Here is a 23,570-nt window from a genome sequence, read left to right on the forward strand (position 1 = left end):
GAGCTTTATTGTGCGTTGAGTGAAAAAGAATTTTCTCCGATTAGTCTTAAATGTGCTACTTGCTAAGAGTCCAACCAACTCCCTCACAGGTTTCTTGCTTCGGATATATTTAGAAAAGTTTTTATTATGAGTTTTTGCCTCTACGGCCAACTTCATTTCAAATTCTCTCTTAGCCTGCCTTATCAATGTTTTACACTTAACTTGACAATGCTTATGCTTTTTCCTATTTTCTTCAGATGGATCCTTCTTCAAATTTTTGAAGGATTTTTTTTTTGGCAAAATAGCCTCTTAATCAAGTTTACTTAGGGAATAGCCACTGCTATTAATTGCATCAGTAGCATGGGGTCGTCTTGGTGTTTGGGTAATTGCCAGGTTCTTGTGGCCTGGTTTGGCCTCTGTTGGAAACAGGATGCTGGGCTTGATGGACCCTTGGTCTGATCCAGCATGGCAATTTCTTACGTTCTTATGACTGAGGGGTTAAAGGGGCTCTTAGGGAAGATAAAGCCATTGCAGAAAGACTAAATTAATTCTTTGCTTCTGTGTTTACTAATGAGGATGGAGAAGGTATAGATGGAAGAAGATGGATGCATCAGTAGCATGGGATCTTCTTAGTGTTTGGGTAATTGCCAGGTTCTTGTGGCCTGGTTTGGCCTCTATTGGAAACAGGATGCTGGGCTTGATGGACCCTTGGTCTGATCCAGCATGGCAATTTCTTATGTTCTTAGGATGTTGGGGAGATACTGGTTCCAGAGATAGTTTTCAAGGGTGATGAATCAGATGAACTGAACCAAATCACTGTGAACCTGGAAGATGTAGTAGGCCAGATTGACAAACTAAAGAATAGCAAATCACCTGGACCGGATGGTATGGATCCCAGGGTTCTGAAGGAACTAAAAAATGAAATTTCAGATCTATTAGTTAAAATCATCCATTGTACCTGAAGACGAGAGGGTGTCCAATGTAACGCCAATATTTAAAAAGGGCTCCAGGGGTGATCTGGGAAACTATAGACTGGTGAGCCTGACTTCAGTGCCGGGAAAAATAGTGGAAAGTATTCTAACGATCAAAATCACAGAACATATAGAAAGACATGGTTTAATGGAACACAGTCAGCATAGATTTACCCAAGGCAAGTCCTGCCTCACAAATATTTATTTATTTATTTATTTATTTATTTATTTATTTATTTATTTTTTATTTTTATATACCGATGTTCCTGTATACAATACATATCGCACCGGTTTACATGGAACTGAACAGTCGCCTCAGGGGCGAGATACATTGGAACAGGTTGATAAAGAACTTTTATAGAGACAATCATAAACACGATTAACTGCAATAAGATACAAACTCTGAAACATATGTACAATGGTCGGGATACCGTCTATCGCAACATAAAGTTTTAGCTTTTTGTTGCGATAAAATCTTCACTTTTTTGAAGGGGCTAATAAACATGTGGGCAAAGGTGACCCAGTGATGTAGTGAATTTTGATTTTCAGAAGGCGTTTGACAAAGTCCCTCATGAGAGGCTTCTATGAAAACTAAAAAGTTATGGGAAAGGAGGCGATGTCGTTTCGTGGATTACAAACTGGTTAAAAGACAGGAAGAGAGTAGGATTAAATGGTCAATTTTCTCAGTGGAAAAGGGTAAACTAAACAGTGCCTCAGGGATCTGTACTTGGACCAGTGCTTTTCAATCTATACTAATAAACGAAGCTTGACCGACGTGCCGCAAATGCGCAGTAGAGAGCAGCTCTACTGCGCATGCGCGCACATCGGCCAGAGCGCAGCGTGTCGGGAAAAAAATGGCGCCTGCTCCTTAGGAGCAGGACCGGCAGCGGCAGCGAGCAGGACCGGCGGCGGTGGCGGCGACGACGAGCAGTAGCCGCGGCGGCGACGCATGCGCGCGAGAGGCAGGGAGGAGCAATAGTGGCGGCGACGCGCGCGCGTACGAGAGAGAGAGGCAGGGAGGAGCAGTAGCGGCGGCAGCGTGCGAGAGGCAGGGAGGAGCAGTAATGGCGGCGGCGCGCGCGCGGGAGGGACACCCCCTGTCTGCCGGTTGTGGATGAGCTGGGAGGAGAGTGAGCTGAGGGGAGGTGGGAGCGAGTGAGGTGGGAGGGGAGGGGAGGGAGAGAGTGGGAGGGGAGGGGGGAGAGAGTGAGGTGGGAGGGGAGGGAGAGGAGAGAGTGGGAGGGGAGGGGAGGGGGAGGGGGAGAGAGTGGAAGGGGAGGGGGAGAGTGAGGTGGGGAGAGAGTGAGGTGGGGAGGTGGGGGGTGGGAGGGGAGAGAGGGAGGAGGGAGGGAGGAGAGAGAGAGGGAGGTGGGGGGAGGGAAGAGAGAGAGGGAGGTGGGGGGAGGTGAGAGGGAGGGAGGGGGGGAGGAGAGAGAGAGGGAGGTGTGGGGGGAGGTGAGAGAGAGAGAGAGTGGTGGGGGGAGGGAGTGGAAAGGAAATGGACCAAAAAAAAAATTTTAATGTAGCCCGTTGTTACGGGCTTAACGGCTTGTATATATATAAATGATCTGGAAAAGAATACGACGAGTGAGGTAATCAAATTTGCAGATGATACAAAATTATTCAGAGTAGTTAAATCACAAGTGGATTGTGGTAAATTGCAGGAGAATCTTGTGAGACTGGAAGATTGGGCATCCATATGGCAGATGAAATTTAATGTGGACAAGTGCAAGGTGCTGCATATAGGGAAAAATAACACATGCTGAAGTTACACAATGTTAGGTTCCATATTAGGAGTTACCACCCAGGAAAAAGATCTAGCCATCATAGTGGATAATACATTAAAATCGTCAGCTCAATGTGCTGCGGCAGTCAAAATAGCAAACAGAATGTTAAGAATTATTAGGAAGGGAATGGTGAATAAAACGGAGGATGTTATAATGCATCTGTATCACTCCATAGTGAAACCACACCTTGAATACTGTGTACAATTCTGGGCACCACATCTCAAAAAAGATATAGTTGCACTGGAGAAAGTACAGAAAAGGGTGACCAAAATGATAAGGGGAATGGAAAAGCTCCCCTATGAGGAAAGGCTGAAGAGGTTAGGGCTGTTCAGCTTGGAGAAGAGACGGCTGAGGGGGAGATATGACAGAGATCTTTAAAATCGTGAGAGGTCTAGAATGGCTAGATGTGAATTGTGCATTGAGTGAAAAAGAATTTTCTTTGATTAGTTATAAATGTGCTACTGGCTAACTTCATAGAGTGCACCCTAGTCCTTCTATTAGCTGAAAGAGTAAATAACCAATTAAACGCTCAAATTTGTTGCCAGAGGATGTGGTTAGTGCAGTTAGTGTAGCTGGGTTTAAAAAGGTTTGGATAAGTTCTTGGAGGAGAAGTCCATTACCTGCTATTAATCAAGATGACTTAGAAAATGGCCACTGCTATTATTAGCATCAGTAGCATGGGATACTTGCCAGGTACTTGTAGCCTGTATTGGGCACTGTTGGAAAGAAGATGTTGGGCTTGATGGACCCTTGGTTTGACCCAGTATGGCAATTTTGTATGTTCTTTTGTACCTTAAAGCTATATGTGAAGTTATAGTAGTATGTGATTGGCTTGGTGTGTTTGTCACACTCAGTAATGGATGCCAGTATGTTTTGCTACAATACTTTGATAGGTGAATTATGTAAGCAGATCATGATGGTCCCTCTTCTTTCTGAAGCTTCAGTCTACAGCTCTGTGGGGAAGCAGCCTTTGATGGACTTCTCCTTCATCTGATGCTCACAATTTGTCCTTTTTCACCTTCTCTCCATAGGTATGAATCTCTCTGTATTTCCTGCACTGTACTTAGAAAAACTCAAGACACAGGTATGTAAAGAATTCTATTCCATGGACCTCTGGTCTTTCAACCAAACTAGCTATGAAACTAAGGCAAAACTTTGTGTTGGACACCGTGCTTTGGTTTTGGATTTTATTAAGAGCTGGATCAGAGCCAATGTTATTGTACTGACTCATTGCTGTTGCACTGGGTTCAGCAAAGAATTAGTAAATAAAGAGGTCAATATTCTAGATTAAAGCTCTTGAAATCTGACTGGTCTAACTAGCTAAATTTAGCCATTTCATTTTCACTAGGTGGCTTAATTTAGCATCATATTCTGTACAGGCCTGGGGGTGGGCTTAAGATGGGCTAAGAAAGGAGACTTTAGTGTTAGCTATTAACTTGCTAGATAAATCCTGGCTGTAGCAAAAGCAGGCCTAAATCTGGCTGGCCAGTTTTCCAAGAACAAGCATCATAATACAGCCACAGAAGATGGTGACGTCTTCTCTCTTTCTTAGCTAAGAAAGTTTAACTGCAATTTCTGAATATGCGTGCTGTTGCCACATGCCTCTCCCTCATTTTTTTTCACCCACATCACAAATGGTCGAAATTTACTCTCTTGTCATTGAAATTTTTTCATGTCGAAAATTTAAAAAAAGAAAAGAAAGATCTTCTGTCTGAAAACTTGATAAAGTAAAAAAAAAAAAAAGACAGAAACCATTTCAAATCACGTGAAAGGTGCCCGCACAAAATGGCAATAGCATTTTTCCATAGCCTATGTCTATGATGCCTCGGACTGGATCATGACAGTGCCAATTGTGGCCCCTGTGGCAGAATATCTCCAAGGTGCTGACATTCCGATACCTCAAAGGTCATCAGAACGAGGTAGTATAAAGCATCAAGGTAAAAAAAACATCTATGATCAACATCAATGGATAGAAAAAAAAATCCCACACAGAAGAAACATTGCGAAAAAGAAAAAAAACAACAAGAAACTTTGGTGTCAAGGTATTGTATTTACACGTTAGGTTCTATCTTAGGAGTTAACACCCAGGAAAGCGATCTAGGCATCATAGTGGATATTACATTGAAATCGTCAGCCCAGTGTGCTGTGGCGATCAAAAAAGCAATCAGAATGTTAGGAATTAAGAAGGGAATGGAAAATAAAACAGAGGATGTCATAACGCCTCTGTATTGCTCCATGGTGAGACCGCACCTTGAATACTGTGTACAATTCTGGTCGCCACATCTTAAAAAAGATATAATTGCGATGGAGAAGGTACAGAGAAGGGCGACCAGAATGATAAAGGGGATGGAACAGCTCCCCTATGAGGAAAGGCTAAAGAGGCTGTTCAGCTTGGAGAAGAGACGGCTGAGCGGGGATATGATAGAGGTGTTTAAGATCATGAGAGGTCTAGAACAGGTAGATGTGAATTGGTTATTTACTCTTTCGGCTAACAGAAGGACTAGGGGGCACTCCATGAAGTTAGCATGTAGCACATTTAAAATTAATCGGAGAAAATTCTTTTTCACTCAACGCACAATTAAGCTCTGGAATTTGTTGCTAGAGGATGTGGTTAGGGCAGTTAGTGTAGCTGGGTTTAAAAAAGGTTTGGATAAGTTCAAGTTGACTTAGAAAATAGCAACTACTATTAATTGCATCAGTAGCATGGGATCTTCTTAGTGTTTGGGTAATTGCCAGGTATTGTAACCTGGATTGGCCCCTGTTGGAAACAGGATGCTGGGCTTGATGGACCCTTGGTCTGACCCAGTATGGCAATTTCTTATGTTCTTATGTTTTTAAATGCATACAATTTTCCCAAAGCACAGTCCAGGTTAAGAAATTCCCTCCCCATGGAGCTTGCAAATCTGATGTTTACTTCTTCTATTCTCACACTTGTAGTCATGTGATGTATGAGAACTCTGAGTCCATAAAGGCCTAGCTTCTGATTACATCCTTAGTCAGAGTAGTCAGACTCAAGCTAATTAATTCCATTACAAGATTCAAGCACAGTGCAGAAACTATGGCGCTGAAGAGCCATGGTAGAGAGAAATTGGCACTGAAGAATCTCAGCACAGAAGAAACCACTACATAGCATGAAAGCAAAAAGGCATCGAAGCACAGAATTGGCTCCATTACTGAAAGGAGTATTTAAAAAGCATAGTTTCTACTTCCAACAAAGAATTCTTCGTTTCGCCCTCATTAATATGGGCTTGAAGCTGGAAAGCACGAAGTCCGAGCCGCTTACGACAATTTTGAAACTGCTTCCAGAGTAGCGGCCTCAGGAATAAGTGCATGTCGCTGGGCATGGTTGAAGGCCTCGGACCTCAGGCCTGAGGTCCAGGAAAAACTGGTTGATTTGCCATGTGTAGGGGACAACCTCTTTGGCTCAAAGGTGCAGGATACTGTGGCCCAGTTGAAGGAACATACAGAAACCTTGCGCCAACTGTTGTCAGTTCCGCAAGATTCTACTGCATCATCATCTCGCCGTCCTCCAAGGAAGGAATCTCGAAGGCCTTTCTACAGGCAGAGGCGTTATTACCCTCCAGCATCAAGGGGCAGATCTTCTCGTCCACAGCAAAGATCTCAGCCCAGACAACCTAGAGCTGCTAGGTCTCAACCTCCACCGCAGACGGGACCGGCTGCAGGCTTTTGAGGCCATCACCAGAGACCAAAGCCATCTCCACAACCCACAACCGGTTCTACCATTAGGAGGCCGAGTTTCCTCCTTTTACAACCATTGGGTACAGATAACAACAGACCAATGGGTGCTCTCAATAATATCTCAAGGTTACCAACTCAATTTTGTCTCAATTCCAAGAGATTCTCCTCCAAAACCTCTTCCATTAAGCGAAAATCACATAATTCATCTACAAGCAGAATTATCCACCCTTCTGAGGGCCAGAGCCGTAGAGGCGGTGCCCCAGACTCCGCAGAGCAGAGGATTCTATTCCCATTATTTCCTCATTCCAAAGAAAACCGGAGGCCTACGTCCCATCCTAGACCTCAGAAATCTCAACAAATTTCTGAAGAAAGAAAAGTTCAGGATGGTTTCTCTAGGCACCATGCTTCCACTTCTTCAAACAGGAGATTGGCTTTGTTCTAATGTTCTCTGGACCTACAGGACGCTTACGCTCATATTCTAATCTTCCATCCTCATTGCAAATATCTGCGTTTCCTGGTGGGTCATCAGCGTTTCCAGTACAGAGTACTACATTTGGACTAGCCTCAGCTCCCAGAGTATTCACAAAATGCCTGGCAGTAATAGCAGCACACTTACACAAGGAAAGTGTCCACGTCTTCCCCTATCTAGACGACTGGCTCATCAGAAGTCAATCTCAACAAGGAGCACTAACTTCTCTCAACCGAACAATTACTCTACTTCACTCCATGGGGTTTCTCATCAATTATCAAAAGTCCCCATCTCATACCGTCTCACCTGCTTCAATTCATCAGAGCAGAATTGAACACCATCCTCTCAAAAGCCTTTCTTCCACATGGCCTCAACAGTTCATGTCACTCCTATGGCATGACTAGTCATGAGAATAATCCAATAGACATTAAGATCACAATGGATCCAAGCCATTCAACCAGTGTCCTCTCCAATTCAAGTCACTCACCAGCTATGTTCATCTCTACTTTGGTGGGCAAACAAGGACAATTTGCGCAAGGGCCTGCCCTTCCAACAACCAGTCCCACAGATAACTTTAACTACAGATGCATTCACCTTAGGTTGGGGAGCTCACATAGACAATCTCCAGACCCAAGGTACTTGGACAAAACTCGAAGCGACCTTTCAAATCAATTTCCTGGAACTTCGAGCTATACGTTATGCGCTACATGCGTTCAAGGACTGCCTTTCACACAAGACTGTTCTGATTCAAACGGACAACACAGTAGCCATGTTGTACCTGAACAAACAGGGAGGTACAGGCTCGTATCTCCTTTGTCAAGAAGCCGCACAGATTTGGGACTGGGCCTTGACACATTCCATGTTTCTACGAGCAACTTATCTAGCCTCAGTCGTCAGTTCCAACCACACGAGTGGTCCCTGGATCCCTTAGTAGTGACCGGGATATTTCAGCGTTAGGGGCAACCAACAATAGACCTCTTTGCATCACGTGTGAATCACAAAGTGGACAAGTTCTGCGCTCTGCACAGACAGAAACACCAGCCAGCCAAGGACGCCTTTCTCGCCCTTGGAACTCAGGGCTTCTATACACGTATCCTCCAATACCGCTCATAACTAAAACTCTAGTGAAGCTACAACAGGACAAGGGGTCCATGATACTCATAGCCTGTATTGGCCTCGACAAGTATGGTTTCCCATACTTCTAGACCTCTCGATCAGAGAACCAATTCATCTGGGTGTAGCTCCCACTCTCATAACTCAGGATCAGGGTCGGTTGCACCATCCCAACCTTCAGTCCCTATCACTGACAGCATGGATGTTGAAAGCTTGATTTTACAACCACTCAAGCTTTCAACCAATGTCTCTCAAGTGCTTATAGCTTCACGTAAACCTTCAACATGAAAGAGTTATTCTTCAAAATGGAAAAGGTTTACTTTGTGGTGCACACAAACATAAGAAATTGCCTTGCTGGGTCAGACCAAGGGTCCATCAAGCCCAGCATCCTGTTTCCAACAGAGGCCAAAACCAGGCCACAAGAACCTGGCAATTACCCAAACACTAAGAAGATCCCATGCTACTGATGCAATTAATAGCAGTGGCTATTCTCTAAGTAAACTTGATTAATAACCGTTAATGGACTTCTCCTCCAATAAATTATCTGAACCTTTTTTGAACCCAGCTACACTAACTACACTAACCACATCCTCTGGCAACAAATTCCAGAGCTTTATTGTGCGTTGAGTGAAAAAGAATTTTCTCCGATTAGTCTTAAATGTGCTACTTGCTAACTTCATGGAATGCCCCCTAGGCCTTCTATTATTCGAAAGTGAAAATAACCAAGTCACATCTACTTGTTCAAGACCTCTCATGATTTTAAACACCTCTACCATATCCCCCCTCAGCTATCTCTTCTCCAAGCTGAACAGCCCTAACTTCTTCAGCCTTTCCTCATAGGGAAGCTGTTCCATCTCCTTTATCATTTTGATTGCCCTTCTCTGTACCTTCTCCATCGCAACTATATCTTTTTTGAGCTGCGGCGACCAGAATTGTACACAGTATTCAAGGTGTGGTCTCACCATGGAGCGATATAGAGGCATTATGACATTTTCCATTCTATTAACCATTCCCTTCTTAATAATTCCTAACATTCTATTTGCTTTTTTGACTGCTGCAGCACACTGAGCAGACGATTTTAAAGTATTATCCACTATGATGCCTAGATCTTTTTCCTGGGTGGTAGCTCCTAATATTTATTTATTTATTTATTTAAAGTATTTTATATACCGAGATATGTTGGGAACATCATCTCGGTTTACAGATAACTCAACATAGCAGTGTGCTGTATGCAGATTCAGAATGATTTTTCTCACTTATGTTGCATATTGTGATCTTGCAGAGCTACAGTGCGGAAACTGCTGGTACAGTGCTGCAGTATATACATTTGGCTTTGCTGATTGCAATTCCAGCTGCTATGATTTATTATGTGAAAGCCATTACTCCAGGTGAGGGAACATTTTTTCTTTATATTATCAGCATAGTTCAGGGCCAGTAGAGGACCTCTTTTTCAAGAGCAGAAAAAGAATATTTCAGCTCTCATGCTTGGAGTCTGAAAAGAACACTCATTGGGAGTGTGAGAATGTACTGAATCTATACCTCTCACTTCATTGTTAACCTCTCACCTCTTCCCCCCCCACCTACCCCCACCCTGTCCGGCTCTTACTCCCTAGAAAAACTTGCCACCGTATGTTGGCCCATATTTAGATCAAACTTCCGGTATATCGTGTTACATACAAGTCAATGATACCTATTTGAGTTTTAAAAAAAAAATGGTACTAGTTGCTAAGTTGATTGTTAAGCTTGCTGCATGTCCTGCTCCGTTTAATATCTTATTGTAAAGCCTGTTGCTGAATTATTGTTTGCTGTAAACCGAGGTGATGTGCTGTACGTGCCGCGGTATATAAAAATCTCTAAATAAATAAATAAAATTAAAATACCTCCTAAGAGTTGTCCACAGCCATAGAAGTCTTGGAGGGATCCACTTACTGGGGAAAAGAAACAGCACAAAGCATCCCATGTAATAAAACGTATGCTAAAAAATGTTTAGCATGTCCATTCATAAAAATGTAAGGTGCACACAAAAACAAGTACTTGCTATGCCAAATATTTTAGCCTCCAGAGAATGTACAGAGTAGTAGTCTAGGTCTATGTATGTAAACCCAGTAACATATCACATGCACACTGCCTGCCTCTGGAAACCACTTATGTTAACCAGCCCAAACTGAAAGGGACAAATGAATGCAGGACCAGTTTCAGAAGAGAGGCTCGCTCTTTCTGGCCCCAGTTGTCTTTGGCCTACATTGGACGTGATGGGGGGCTACTTGATCTTTGGTCTGAGAAATTGGGGGGAGGGAGGGGGCCATCAGATCTTTGAACTAGGGCTATTGGGCAAGCCCCTGCTGGCATTATTGTGTGTGTGTGTGTGTGGGTGAGGGTGAGGGGCGGGGTGGGTGGGTGGTCAGATGTTGGGGCTTCTGAGCACTTCATCGTATTTGCGGGGTGGGGGAGCAGGAGTGGGGATCAGAGCATGCAACTTAGGTGTAGGATGGGTAGAGTATTGGACATGCTGTCCCCTCCAATTGTCTGTGCTGACTGACTCAAAGCGAAAGGACTGTTCCCTGTACGTACCCGGATCAGTCCAGACCTGGGTTCCCTGTACGTACCCGGATCAGTCCAGACAGTGGGTTGAGCCTCCTTTCCAGCAGGTGGAGACAGACTAAAACTGAAAGGATATCCTATATGAGGACAGAGCCTATCCTGTAACCCTCCAGTATTTGTCTGTCTCCAGCAGGTGCAACAGCTCACTCTTCGGTCTCCTGATCTAGGCTAGTCAGCCTTCTTTTTCTTCCTTTCTTCTTGGATCAAGCAAGTACTTCTTCCTTAGGGATCTAGTTTGGTTTTCTTCCTGTAAAAAAAACAAATAAATAAATACTAGAAAGGGAGTTTAGCTTTTCTTTTGTGCAGGAGACTGTCCCGTCTCCTGGCTCTTGCCAGACTCAGGGGGGCTTCGCCCCTTGTGCAGAGCATAGCCTGAGTCCGTGAGTGCTTCCAGGTGTGGGGACTGAAGCTGGTGGTCCAGTTTTCGTCTCTCCCCCCTCTGGCTGCCTAGGGAATTTAGAGCTCCATTGCTGTGCTCAGTCTGTGTTTGGGAAAAAAAAAAAAGATCACACTTTAAAAAGGAACAGCAATACAATTTATTGGCAATTTTTTAAATTTTTTACTTGCCTGGGATTTGAACCGGCAGCCAGACAGGCAGGAGTCAGCAGGTTTCTCTCCCCTGCTTCACTTCTGCCGGCGGGCTGTCAATCAAGGCTATTTTTACTTTTTTTTTCTTCAGCTGCGGTTCCTCTTCAGTGCGGATGCCGCGGCCAGCAGCCTGCCTTGCCTGTGGGCTCTGCTCAGCCTGCCTGCTGGGTGAGGAAGGTCCCTCCCCGGCAGGGCAGGCAAATCCAACCCGGGGATTGATTCCCCAGTGCATGGCCAGGCCGTTCCCGGTCGTCAAAGCCCAGGAATGGTGGCCATTTTGGATTTTTCTGCAGCTCCCATTTTGGAGCTGCCTGGGGCTGGGGAGCCGGACTTTTGCTTTACCTCCCGATTTGAGCTCTGAGGCCTCCCAGGACGTGGTCCCTGGTCTCCCCTCGCCCCCTTTCCCCCCCCTGGGAAATCCAGGGGCTCATTTTTCTTCGGCTTTGTCCTCATCCGGCGGCGATCTTCGCAAACTGGATGCCAAACAAGTTCTACTCAGGTATCTCCAAGTCACCAATGACTTTTGGGTCTCAGACCACCTCTTTGTTTGCTGGAGTGCTCCCAATCAGGGCAAACCGGCTTCTAAGACCACTATTGCGTGGTGGTTGAAGGAGGCCATTTCCTTGGCCTCTCTTTACCAAGGTCGGGTGGTTCCGGAGGGCCTAAAGGCTCATTCGTTACGTTCTCAAGCTACTTCCTGGGCGGAGAGTCAATCGGTCTCCACGCATGAGTTTTGCAGGGCGCCACCTGGACGTCCCTTCATACTTTTGCTTGATACTACCTTCTGGATGTACAGGCTCTGGTTTTTTGGCTTTTTTGGGCGGCAAGTGCTTTGAGTGGGACTGTCTCGGTCCCACCCGGGATAGGGAAGCTTTGGTACATCCCACTGTCTGGACTGATCCGGGTACGTACAGGGAAAGGAAAATTAGTTCTTACCTGTTAATTTTCGTTCCTGTAGTACCACGGATCAGTCTAGATGCCCTTCCCTGTTTGACTTTCTTTTCTGTCCTCTCAAAGCTTGTTCTTGCAGATTCACAGATTTTGATACTTCATTTTTTGCAAGAATACTGAGCAATTACACCGGAAGCCTTGGATGTTCAAGTACCAAGTATATGCAAGAGCGGTTAGTCATACCATGTTTCTTACATTGTTCTACAGTTGCTCCATTGAGCTTTATGGTTACTTGCTTGATCCTATTCTGGTTTTGTTGTTTTCTGCTTTGACAATGGTTATACTGAAGGGCTACAGGGTAGGCTCTGGCCTCATATAGGATAGCCTTTCAGTTTTAGTCTGTCTCCACCTGCTGGAAAGGAGGCTCAACCCACTGTCTGGACTGATCCGTGGTACTACAGGAACGAAAATTAACAGGTAAGAACTAATTTTCCTTTGTCTCCTCCTTCCAGCAGATGGAGTCAGAGCAAAAACTGAGAAGGCGGACCTTTAATAGTAGGGATGTGAATCGTTTTTTGACGATTTAAAACAATCGTCAGATATATTTTAAATCGTCATAAATCGTTAAGAGTCGCGATACAATAGAAATTCCCCTGATTTATCGTGAAAAATCGTAAATCGGGGGAGGGGGAGGGCGGGGAAAACCGGCACACCAAAAAAACCCCTAAACCCACCCCGACCGTATAAAACGAATCCCTTACCTTCCCCCACCTCCCGAACCCCCCCCAAAGCAAAAATAAGGTGCATAAGCTGCCGGAAGATCGCCCTTGAAGTTCAATGGTCTTCAGTTTTATGTGCAACCGTTTCCAAGGACAGCAACATTTTCGTCAGTTTAGACCACCTGCTCACAAGTCTCCTTCATCCAGGTCGCAGTCTTGGTCTCAGTCCTTTCGCGGGCGGTGGCCCGCTCGAGATAACCTTGCCCAAGGAGCATCCTCTAAATCCTCCCAATGAAGTGTTGCTGGTCCACTCTTTGACTCCCAGAATAAGGGGATGTTTCTCCCTCTTCCTTGGGGAGTGGGCCGAAATCACCTCGGACCGCTGGGTCTTGAGTATTCTACAATACAGTTACACTTTAGAATTTGCTCGGCCTCTTCAACATCGGTTTGTTTTCTCACCATGCGGTCCGTCCAGGAAGCGGGAGGCTGTCTCCATACCCTCGGGGCAATCCTTCAAGTGCTCCAGCAAAATACGGGCTCGGCCACTATTCCGTCTACTTCGTGGTCCCCAAAAAGGAAGGATCCTTCCGGCCAATCCTAGACCTCAAGATGATCAGCAAGGCTCTCCAGATTTCTCGCTTCCGGATGGAGACCCTGCGTTCGGTGATAGCAGCGGTACGCAGAGGAGAGTTCCTCGCCTTGTTGGATTTGACCGAAGCTTATCTTCATATTCCCATCCTGAAGGAACATCAGCGCTTTCTGAAGTTCAATATCTTGGGGCAGTACTACCAATTTCAGGCCCTGCCCTTTGGCCTTGCAACTGCACCTCGAACCTTCACCAAGATTATGGTGGTTGTAGCGGCGACGCTGCGGAAGGAAGGAATCTTGGTCCACCCCTATCTCGACGACTGGCTCATCCAAGCGAAGTCCAGCGTCCTATGCCAGCAAGTGATCGACAAGGTTATGCACTTTCTTCAGTCGCTAGGCTGGGTGATAAATTTTGCCAAAAGCCAGCTCACCCCATCACAGTCTCTCGACTTCTTGGGGGCGCACGTCGATACCACGGTGGGCAAGGTCTCTCTCCGGGTGGAGTGAGCATTCTCTCGTCAGTCTCAGGTATGACGTTTTCGGCTCCTCCTGTTCCCCACCGCCTGGGACTATTTACAGCTTCTGGGTACCATGGCCTCCACGATAGACGTGGTGCCGTGGGCCTTTGCTCATATGCAACCTTTACAAAGAACTTAGCTTTCCCGCTGGAAGCCGATCTCCCAAGAATTTCAGGCTCTGCTACCGATTCCTCCGTTAGTCAGAGCCAGTCTCTCGTGGTGGCTCAGTCTGGACCACTTACTGCAGGGGGTGGACTTGGAAATCCCACAATGGATAGTCATCACCACGGATGCCAGTCTCTTCGGCTTGGGAGCGGTGTGTGGCAGGCACAGGGCCAGTGGACGTTGGAACAAACTGCCTGGCCCATCAACCGTCTGGAGATGAGAGCAGTCCGACTGGCGCTCAAGCGGTTCCTTCCACAGGTCCAAGGCCGAACGGTTCGCATACTCTCGGACAATGCATCAACAGTTGCTTATATCAACCGTCAAGGAGGGACCAGGAGTCATCATGTGTCACTGGAAATGGACAATCTCCTTTCTTGGGCGGAAATCCATCTCTCCCATCTGGCGGCCTCGCACATTGAGGGAGTGGACAATGTCCAAGCGGACTTCTTGAGTCGTCAGCACATCGACCCCAGAGAATGGGAGCTGTCTGAGATGGCAGCTTCACTTCTCTTCAAGATGTGGGGGTGTCCCCATCTAGATCTGATGGCCACTCAAAGAAACGTGAAGGCTCCGCGCTTCTTCAGTCGACGAAGGGGGCAGAGGGCGTGGATGCCCTAGCCTTGCCGTGGCCACGGAACATCCTTCTCTACGTGTTTTCACCCTGGCCTCTGGTGGGAAAGGTACTCCGGAGGATCAAATTACACCCGGGGCCCATCATCATGGTGGCTCCGGAGTGGCTGCGTCGTCCATGGTTTGCGGACTTGATCAACCTGGCAGTGGGACTGTCCTTTGCATCTGGGGCACCTGCCAAACCTCCTGCGACAGGGTCCCGTACTTTTTGACCAGGTAGAACGCTTTTGACTTGCGGCCTGGCTTTTGAAAGGCACAGGCTAAGAAAGCGGGGGTATCTTGAAGCGTTATCTCTACTCTCCTGAAGGCTCGGAAGACTTCAACCTCGGTGGCCTATGTCCGGGTCTGGAAGGTTTTTGAATCCTGGTGTGTATCTACGAATATCTCGCTGCGCCAGGCGTCTATAGCCCAGGTCCTGGCTTTCTTACAACGGGGTCTCGACATGGGACTGGCTTTCAATTCACTGAGGGTTCAAGTGGCAGCTCTCGGGGCTCTCTTGCATCTAGTAGACACCCCGCTTTCTTCTCATCCAGATATTGTTCGGTTCCTTAGAGGAGTGAAGCATGTCAAGCTGCCGTTTTGAACTTTATGCCCCTCCTGGAGCTTAAACTTGGTGCTCCAGTCCGCCTTTTGAACCCTTAAAGAGAGCCACTCTCAAAAGACCTCACTTTGAAGATGGTGTTCCTGTTGTCTATTTGTTCTGCCCATCGGATCTCGGAGCTGCAAGCCCTGTCGTGCAGGGAGCCTTTTCTCCGTATTACGGATTCGGGAGTAACGTTAACCACGGTGCCTTCCTTTTTGCCGAAGGTGGTCTCTGCCTTTCATTTGAATCAATTGGTGGAGCTCCCATCTTTTTCTGATGAGGATTCCACACAACTGCGACGGCTTGATGTCAAGCGCGTGCTCATGCGCTATCTGGAAGTTACTAATGAGTTTCGCCTGTCGGACCATCTATTTGTCCTCTGTAATGGTCCCAAGAAGAGCCACAAGGCTTCGAAGACCTCCATTGCCTGCTGGCTGAAGGAAGCTATATCAGTCGCATACCTTGGTGCTGGTCAACAGCCTCCGGTGGGCATTAAGGCGTACTCTCTTCGAGCTCAAGCAGCTTCCTGGGCAGAGAGCCAGGCGGTGTCGCCGCAGGAGATTTGCAGAGCGGTGACCTGGAAGTTGCTGCACACCTTTGCTCGTCACTATTGTTTGAACCTTCAAACTCAGGATTTTGGTTCCTTTGGTGCTCAGGTAATCCGAGCTGGGCTTTCAGGGACCCACCCTACTTAGGGAACCTTTGGTACATCCCACGGTCTGGACTGATCCTGATACATACAGGGAAAAGAAAATTATTCCTTACCTGCTAATTTTCATTCCTGTAGTATCATGGATTAGCATCCATACAAGTGCAAGAAGTAAATAAATTCCTGGTTCACTTTTTAGAAATAATATTCTCTTTTATTTCGGCAACTCCTTCTTTGTGATACAAGCTTTAAATGCAGGTCCCCCCCAAGCTTTAAATGCAGGGGGACCTGCATTTAAAACTTGTATCACAAATAAGGAGTTGCCGAAATAAAAGAGAATATTATTTCTAAAAATTGAACCAGGAATTTATTCACTTCTTGCACTTGTATGGATGCTGTTTACTGAGAGTGCAAGTGTTGTTGGTACCATGGATTAGTCCAGACGCCCTCCCTTGGAATGTTGGGGTTTTTTTTTCTGGGAAGCACATTGCAGTTTGTCTGTCTACTGTTTTCTAGTCATGCCCAGAGGGTTTTTCTGACTAGGAGTTCATTCTGCAAGTTTCTTTCGTTGATTTACTCTTCAAGTTGCTACGCGTTTGGTAGTTTGTTCCATTCGCAGTTCAAGTTCATTTTTAGATCCATCCAAACTGTTTTTGCTTCTTGCTTGGATATACTTAATACTGAGGGGACACAGAGGGTGCTCTTACTATTAAGGGTCCGCCTTCTCAGTTTTTGCTCTTGACTCCATCTGCTGGAAGGAGGAGACAGTCCACGTCTGGGCTCATCCATGGTACTACAGGAACGAAAATTAGCAGGTAAGGAATAATTTTCTTGTAAGCACAAGGGATTTCAACATTTTCCATGCAAATAAAGATAACATCTTGTCTGAAGCAGGTGTTACATTTTAGACTTTAGCAAATGCTCACTAAATAGTGTATGGAGAAGAGCATACTATGCTATTTACAGTACACATAGGATTACCAACCGGTTTTAGATTTTCAGTACAAGCTGATCCATTGCTGGTTTTATCCCACTGCCTGTGTAGACTTCTGGTTCTGCTTTTCTTAGAGACACCAGATCTACAAGTCCATTCAGGCAGTGGTGTAAAACCAGGTTGAGATAAACCTGTTCTGAAAAAAATAGAGCCAGTTGGCAATTCTACATGCACATGGTAAAGTCTCATTTGCATGTGGCATTCCTTTATTTATATGGGTGGAAACATTGTTTTAGCTCATGTACAATAATTGGATCATTGAGTGTGCATGATAAGACATTACCATATTCCATTTATTAATTTAAATTTATAACTCGCTTCTTTCATATCATCATGTTCGTAGCAGGCTTACACAATGCCACAACAAGATAGAGCGGAGAAAGAAGAGTTGCTTACCTGTAGCAGGTGTTCTCCAAGGATAGAAGGATGGCAATCCTCATGAATTCCTCCTACCTCCCTGTGGAGTTGGTTTCCTGTTTTTTTTAATGCTAAAATACATGGATGCAAGGCATAATAGCATGCATGTGCATGCTCAATGAGGCACAGTCAAAGTTCTAGAAACTTTGATATAAGTTTTCTTTTCCGAACTCCATCGGATGATGTCAGCCCATGTGTGAAGGCTGACATGCTGCTGTCCTTGGAGAACATATGTTACAGATAAGCAACTCTGCATTCTCCATGGAAAGCAGGACAATTCAGCCATTTTGAAATGACTGAGGAAACTTGTTCTGCAGTGGCTGCGCAGGAATATCCATGCATGCTCAGAAAAACTTCTAGGTCTTTCTGAGTTCTGGGGGAGCACGTCCAGTGATGGCACCAACTTGTGTAGCTGAATTGTCCTGCTGTCTACAGAGAACACCTGTTTCAAGTAAGCACGTACATTGATGATGTTATATAAATAAATTGTATTTTTAAGTCTCCAAAAAGGGAATGATGGAATTTAGAGAAATGGAATAATTGTTGACCAATTTTCTGTTCTTTTATAGTAGTTTGAATATCTAAAGTATCAAAAGTAAGGAAAAACCAAGCAGGATTTGTTTTCTTACCTTTCCTTTTAAGTGTTTATGATTTTATGTTTTGATATCTTGTTTTATTTTACCTCAGCAATAGGTTCTTCCAAGTCCAGATAAAAAACACTCTTTCAAAAAAACTTAAACTCGAAACCGGAGTACCCCAGGGTTCAGCTCTCTGCCACCCTCTTTAATATATACATGCTGCCACTATGTCATCTACTGGCATTTACATTTACGCTGATGACATTCAGTTAATTCTACCAATAGATGACACAATTGAAAAAACACTAGGGCTAGCAAACATGTATCTTGACATAATAAAACAGCTACTAACCCAAATGGAACTGGTTATTAACATTGATAAAACAGAATTCCTACACCTTGAAAGAAGACATACTGAAATCGTCAAAACCCCAATAACTCTAGGAAATAACCAGAAAATAGAACTAGCCGAAAAAGTGAGAAATCTGGGAGTAATAATGGATCCAGAAATCAATCTAAAACAACACATATCCATAAAAGTAAGGGAAGGTTACACAAAACTCATGATCCTTAAAAGATTGAAACCATTACTCACACCTGCCCACTTCAGAACAATTCTACAAACACTTGTTTTCTCCAGTACTGATTACTGCAATGCACTCTTACTAGGACTCCCCAGCTCATCAATAAGACCACTTCAAATACTGCAAAATACTGCAGCCAGAATACTAACAGGAAAAAAAAGAAGGGACCATATAACAGAAACTTTAGCAGAACTACATTGGTTACCGATCGAATACAGGATAAAGTACAAAGCCTTATGCACCATACACAAATTAATATATGATAAAGAAGCCGACTGGCTAAATACAACCCTACAAGTCCATGTCCCACAAAGGAACCTTCGTTCAGCTAACAAGGCACTACTAACAATCCCTACAGTAAAATCGGCAAAACTAACCCAAGTAAGAGAAAGGGCTTTATCACTGGCTGGGCCCTTTCTATGGAACACAATGCCCACTGAACTCAGACTACAGAGTGATATCAAATCCTTTAAGAAAACCTTAAAGACATGGCTCTATAAGCAAGCCTTTCCAAATGAAACAGTGGGGTAGAGAGGGAGAGGGAGAATGAAAAATACAGGAAAGCGCAGCTAAGAATAAATGACATCACGATATGATAAATACATAACACAGTTAAGAAGTAAACCGAAATAAAAGTATCTCAATAACTTTCATGGACTAATCTACCACTACCCAAAAATTTGATTTTATTAATGTTATTGTAACCGTTCTTAATTGGCACTTGTTAGAATGTACGATAAACTACCTATATATACCTTATTTTGTGCCTATTTGTAAACCATTGCGATGGTACATGACTTAGCGACGGTATAGAAAAGTTTTTAAATAAATAAATAAATATTGTTATCCGCTTAGCATGAGGGATTATAAATATTTTAAATAAATAATGTCTAATTTTGGGACTCATAGCTTAGGGCACAAGAACACTGCAATTCAGCAAGAGGTTTTAAAATTTAGTTTATTTTGGCTTTTTTAAAAAAGAGGCAAAGACAAGTGTTCTGGGAGATGCAATATGCCCTCTATCTATACCAACTAGCATCTCCGTGAAGCTCTGCCATGCTCTGACTTATATAATCAAAATACAACATTCTCGAAGCTTCCAGAAAAGTGTAACCGCCCACAAACACATGATACTGTTTGTCATGACAATCTATCCTGTATAGGAAATGCTTGTGAGGACCTCCCTCAACTAAGAATTCTTCTAACCCTGTTTCTCCTCCCACTGTAAACAAGTTCCTGTATCATGCTGGCTTTGATGCAAGTATTCTCTTCTTGTCTTCTGTTGTTCTTCTTTGTTTATTGTAAACACCTCACAGTCTGGGTCTTGAATAGAGCTTGGCACCAGGATTCATTCAAAACTGTCACCTCACAAGATCTCCTTTTCACATTGGTTTCTGTTGCATCTGCAAGATAAAAGCTTGCATCCTGGACTCAGTTTCTCTGCATTGTAAAGCAAATACTGTCATTGATGCCTTCCTGGCCTATAATTATAGGCTTTGCAGGGTTTACCAGTTTCCCAAAATCTTCTGCATCCTTTGAATCTGTGATAGTCAGAAAGTCTCTCAAAGTTCATTCACCTCTGACAGGCCAGTACAGCAGAGGAGTCTGGGTATTCTTGGTTATCTTAATCAGACATATTCTTCAATAAATAAATGTGCATTGTATTGACATTTAGTATGATTTCTTACCTTATCCTAAGTACCAGGTGTATGACTGTAAATGCATATACACTCAGAGGTCAATATTTAAAAAAAAAAAAATCTTTCCTTTATTTATGGTATTTAGTTTTTCAGTTGTTTTTTCTTTAGTTTCTGGACAGGATTATTCAAATTTGTATTTCAAAAGTTATAAATACAAAAAGTCTTCTGAGTCCACTAACCAGCAAAATATAAAAAAAAAAAATGTGGATCATAGCAACCCGAGGCTAGCCACTCACCCTCCATGATATTACATGTAAATTCACCAAGCTTCCTTCTGTCCCTCAACCCCCCTTCTCTCCCCATCCACCCACAATCTCAGCTCCACCCTCCCCTGCAGACCCTGCCAGACTCCAGCCAGGAGTATAGTACTGTCTTATCTGCTCCCAGCCATTTCCATCATTGCTCTGACTGCAAACAAATGCTGCTGTGCTGTCAGCCAGGAGCAGGTAAGAAAGTATGGTACTCTTGGCTAGGGTTTGGGGTGTCAGGGGAGGGTGAGGGTGATGCTGAGGTTTCAGGTTGGTGGGGAGATGTAGTGGAGGCAGGAGGGGGCGCACTGAATTTACATGTAATAATGGGGGTCTGTCTTATCCTGCATTTTTTAAACATTTTAGTGGTTAAGGGGGTTGAGAGGGAGATCGTGTGCTAACCCACGATACCTTTAAGAATTTTGTTGGGGTGGGAGGCTGGGGGATCTAGCCTCAAAGCCCAGAAGGTTTTTGTTTTTTTTCCCAAGGTACCCAGCTATATTCTGAATATAGCGGAGTAGGGTTAAACCTATCCAGGTAAACTTACCTGGACATCTATCTGGATATATTTAGAATATATGCGACTAAAGCTAGCTAAATAACTTTAGGTAAGTATATTCAGCAAAGGACTTGTCCCGCTGAATATTCATGATAAGTTATCTGGCTAACTTTATCTGGATAACTTGTCATTTTGCTGGCTTACTGAATATGTGCCTGACAGATTACAGAACTTGTGTTAATAAATTTGAATGCTCCTGCCCATTTAAAGACCCTTTTCATCTCCAACTGGTCCAGACCTCTTCTTGATCTGCATTTTCTCTCTGCCTTTTCAGTGGGATCAATGCTCATCCTGCTGCTATCCATTATTCTGGTCTTCAAGCTTTACTCCTACTATGAGGTTAACCGCTGGTACAGAACCTGGCATCCCAGAACATCTCGAGGAAGTCTGAAAAAATTAGGTCAGCAAGCTGAGAACTTTGGACAGATACAAGAAGGGAAATGACCAGAGATGGAGGAGGGTCTGTGATGACAAAAGTACAGTATATAGGGGTAGTAGGACAAATTAGGAGGGCCAAAATGTCCTTATTTGCTGGCAAACTTTGTTACTATTGGAAGAGAGGATGTATCATGTCCCCATCAGAAAGAACTGCACATCAGTTGTGAATGGCTGCAACAGAAATGTAATACTATGTGAGTGCTCTTTAGCGGCAATAATCCAGCTAGATCTGGAAGTATATTGCTTGTTATTTATTTAGGACTCAGTTTTCAAGTGCCTAATTTAGGGAGTTAGATTCCTAAATGAACTCCTCTGAAAATTGGACTAGAGCTGAGCACCTAAATTTCACTAGGAATCCAAATTTAAATACCTAAAACGTAGACAGCTATGGGGTGGAGTTAGGGCAGAGAACAAAAGTTAGGTACCTAGCTCTGGTTTTCAGCACTAGCCATCTAATTTACATGCCTAAATCTGGAAAATGAATTGCAGGCCTAAATTTAGGTATCCAGAAGCTAATTAAGGCAGCAGCTTTCCACATCCCAAACTTTTATTATTTATTTATTATTTAATTTTTCTGAGGACAAGCAGGATGGTAGTTCTGACACATGGGTGACATCATTAGATAGAGCCCGATGCGGAAAAGGTTTCTAGAACTTTGACTAGGCATAATGAGCATGCCCAGTATCACATGTTCACGCGGAGTCCCTCGCCAGTCTCTCTGTTTCCGCGGTGTGAGTGATCTCATTTTGGCTGGTTTTTTGGCTATGTGGAAAACTTCATTTTTCTCACATTTTTCACAGGTTTTTTCTTGTTGTTACATCGCCGGGTCCCTCTCGGTGCCTTCCCGTAGTGTCTCCTAGTCAGGGTTTGATGATTAGGGTAAGCTTCCTTTCGTGGTCAATTCCCCCATTGAGGTGATGCATTGGTGCCCGTCGGCTATCAATGCCCTGCAACCATCGTCTTCCATTAGTGCCCTTTTGTTTAATCTTTCATGGCCGGTTTTCTGTAATGTCCCCAGTGCCCGAGGACCAGGTCCATAATGAATCCGCATGAGACATGTCCTCTGCCTAGGGGAATCGTATGATGTCTGGGGTTGCCACTTATGCATCCAGATGATCCCAAAGGAATATCGACTTTGACTCGACAAGATGGAGCAACTCTTTTAAGTTGAAGAAATCTGTGCTATTGGCATCGGCAGCGAAGGACCAAGAAGTCACACACACGGACACCGAGCCATCGACATCGGTGGGACCATCAGTTCCATTGATGTCACCAGTAGACAGGTGTGCTGGAGACCGACCATGGTCTATCTCCTCCAGGCCAAGACGTCAGGATCCTCGTTGTCAGCTTTGGCACCAGGGAAGGACAGAGATGAGCATCGAGGGACGCCAAAGAAGCATCTGTACCGGTCCCTATCGATGCACGATGCCAGGCATGGGGATGTACCGATTTTTGCCACGATGTCCCCGAAGTGACCCCGTGGTGAGGAGTGCCATGCCTCTGTCAGTGCCGGAGGTCCATGATGGTCTCCACCAGTCCCAGCAGGGCACTGAGATCTCCCTCTCCTAATTCGATGGTCATCGCCGGTTCCTCCGAGGAAGAAGCTCCACAAAGGCCAGTGGAGACACCAAGGTCTGCCGCCTCCTATCCAATTCTACCAGTGCCTGAACCTCTGGACATATGCCAAACACCTAGGGACTCATCCCCTGTTGCTTTCAGTGAGAATGAGGAACCCTATGACCCCTGGGGGTTGACATTTTGGAGTCCTGCTCGGAGGGTTTCTCTTTAGACCCTTCTCCTCCAGAGGAGCGAAGGAAGTCTCCATCTGAGGACTTGACCTTCGACAGGTTTGTGAGGGTTATAGCGGAAGCCATCCTGTTTCAGTTATTGACAGAGGAGGATGCCGGGAATAAAATGCTTGAGATCCTTCAGTTCGTGAAGCCTCCTAAGGAGATTGTGGCAGTCCTGGTACATGAGATCCTTAAGGAGTTGCTGCTGAGGATGTGGGAACACGCCCTCACATTGCCTCCTGTCAATAAGAAGGCAGACAGATTTTACCACGTCCAGAAGGCTGCCAGATTTGATAAGTGATGAGCCACGTC

The 23,570-nt window shown here is 44.7% G+C and overlaps 1 protein-coding gene across 2 annotated transcripts in view; it reads left to right on the forward strand.

The window, feature by feature from the left end:
* Positions 1-23,570, forward strand: part of LOC115080506 (diacylglycerol O-acyltransferase 1-like) — a 129,954-nt gene that overhangs the window by 49,511 nt on the left and 56,873 nt on the right. For both annotated transcript variants that reach the window (XM_029584707.1, XM_029584706.1), the window contains exons 7-9: positions 3,769-3,821; positions 9,301-9,406; positions 21,305-21,430. In XM_029584707.1, coding sequence (XP_029440567.1) covers positions 3,769-3,821; positions 9,301-9,406; positions 21,305-21,430 — 285 coding nt within the window. The remainder of the gene's footprint in view (positions 1-3,768; positions 3,822-9,300; positions 9,407-21,304; positions 21,431-23,570) is intronic.

Source organism: Rhinatrema bivittatum, chromosome 19 (genome assembly GCF_901001135.1).
Source record: "Rhinatrema bivittatum chromosome 19, aRhiBiv1.1, whole genome shotgun sequence".
NCBI classification, from domain to species: domain Eukaryota; kingdom Metazoa; phylum Chordata; class Amphibia; order Gymnophiona; family Rhinatrematidae; genus Rhinatrema; species Rhinatrema bivittatum.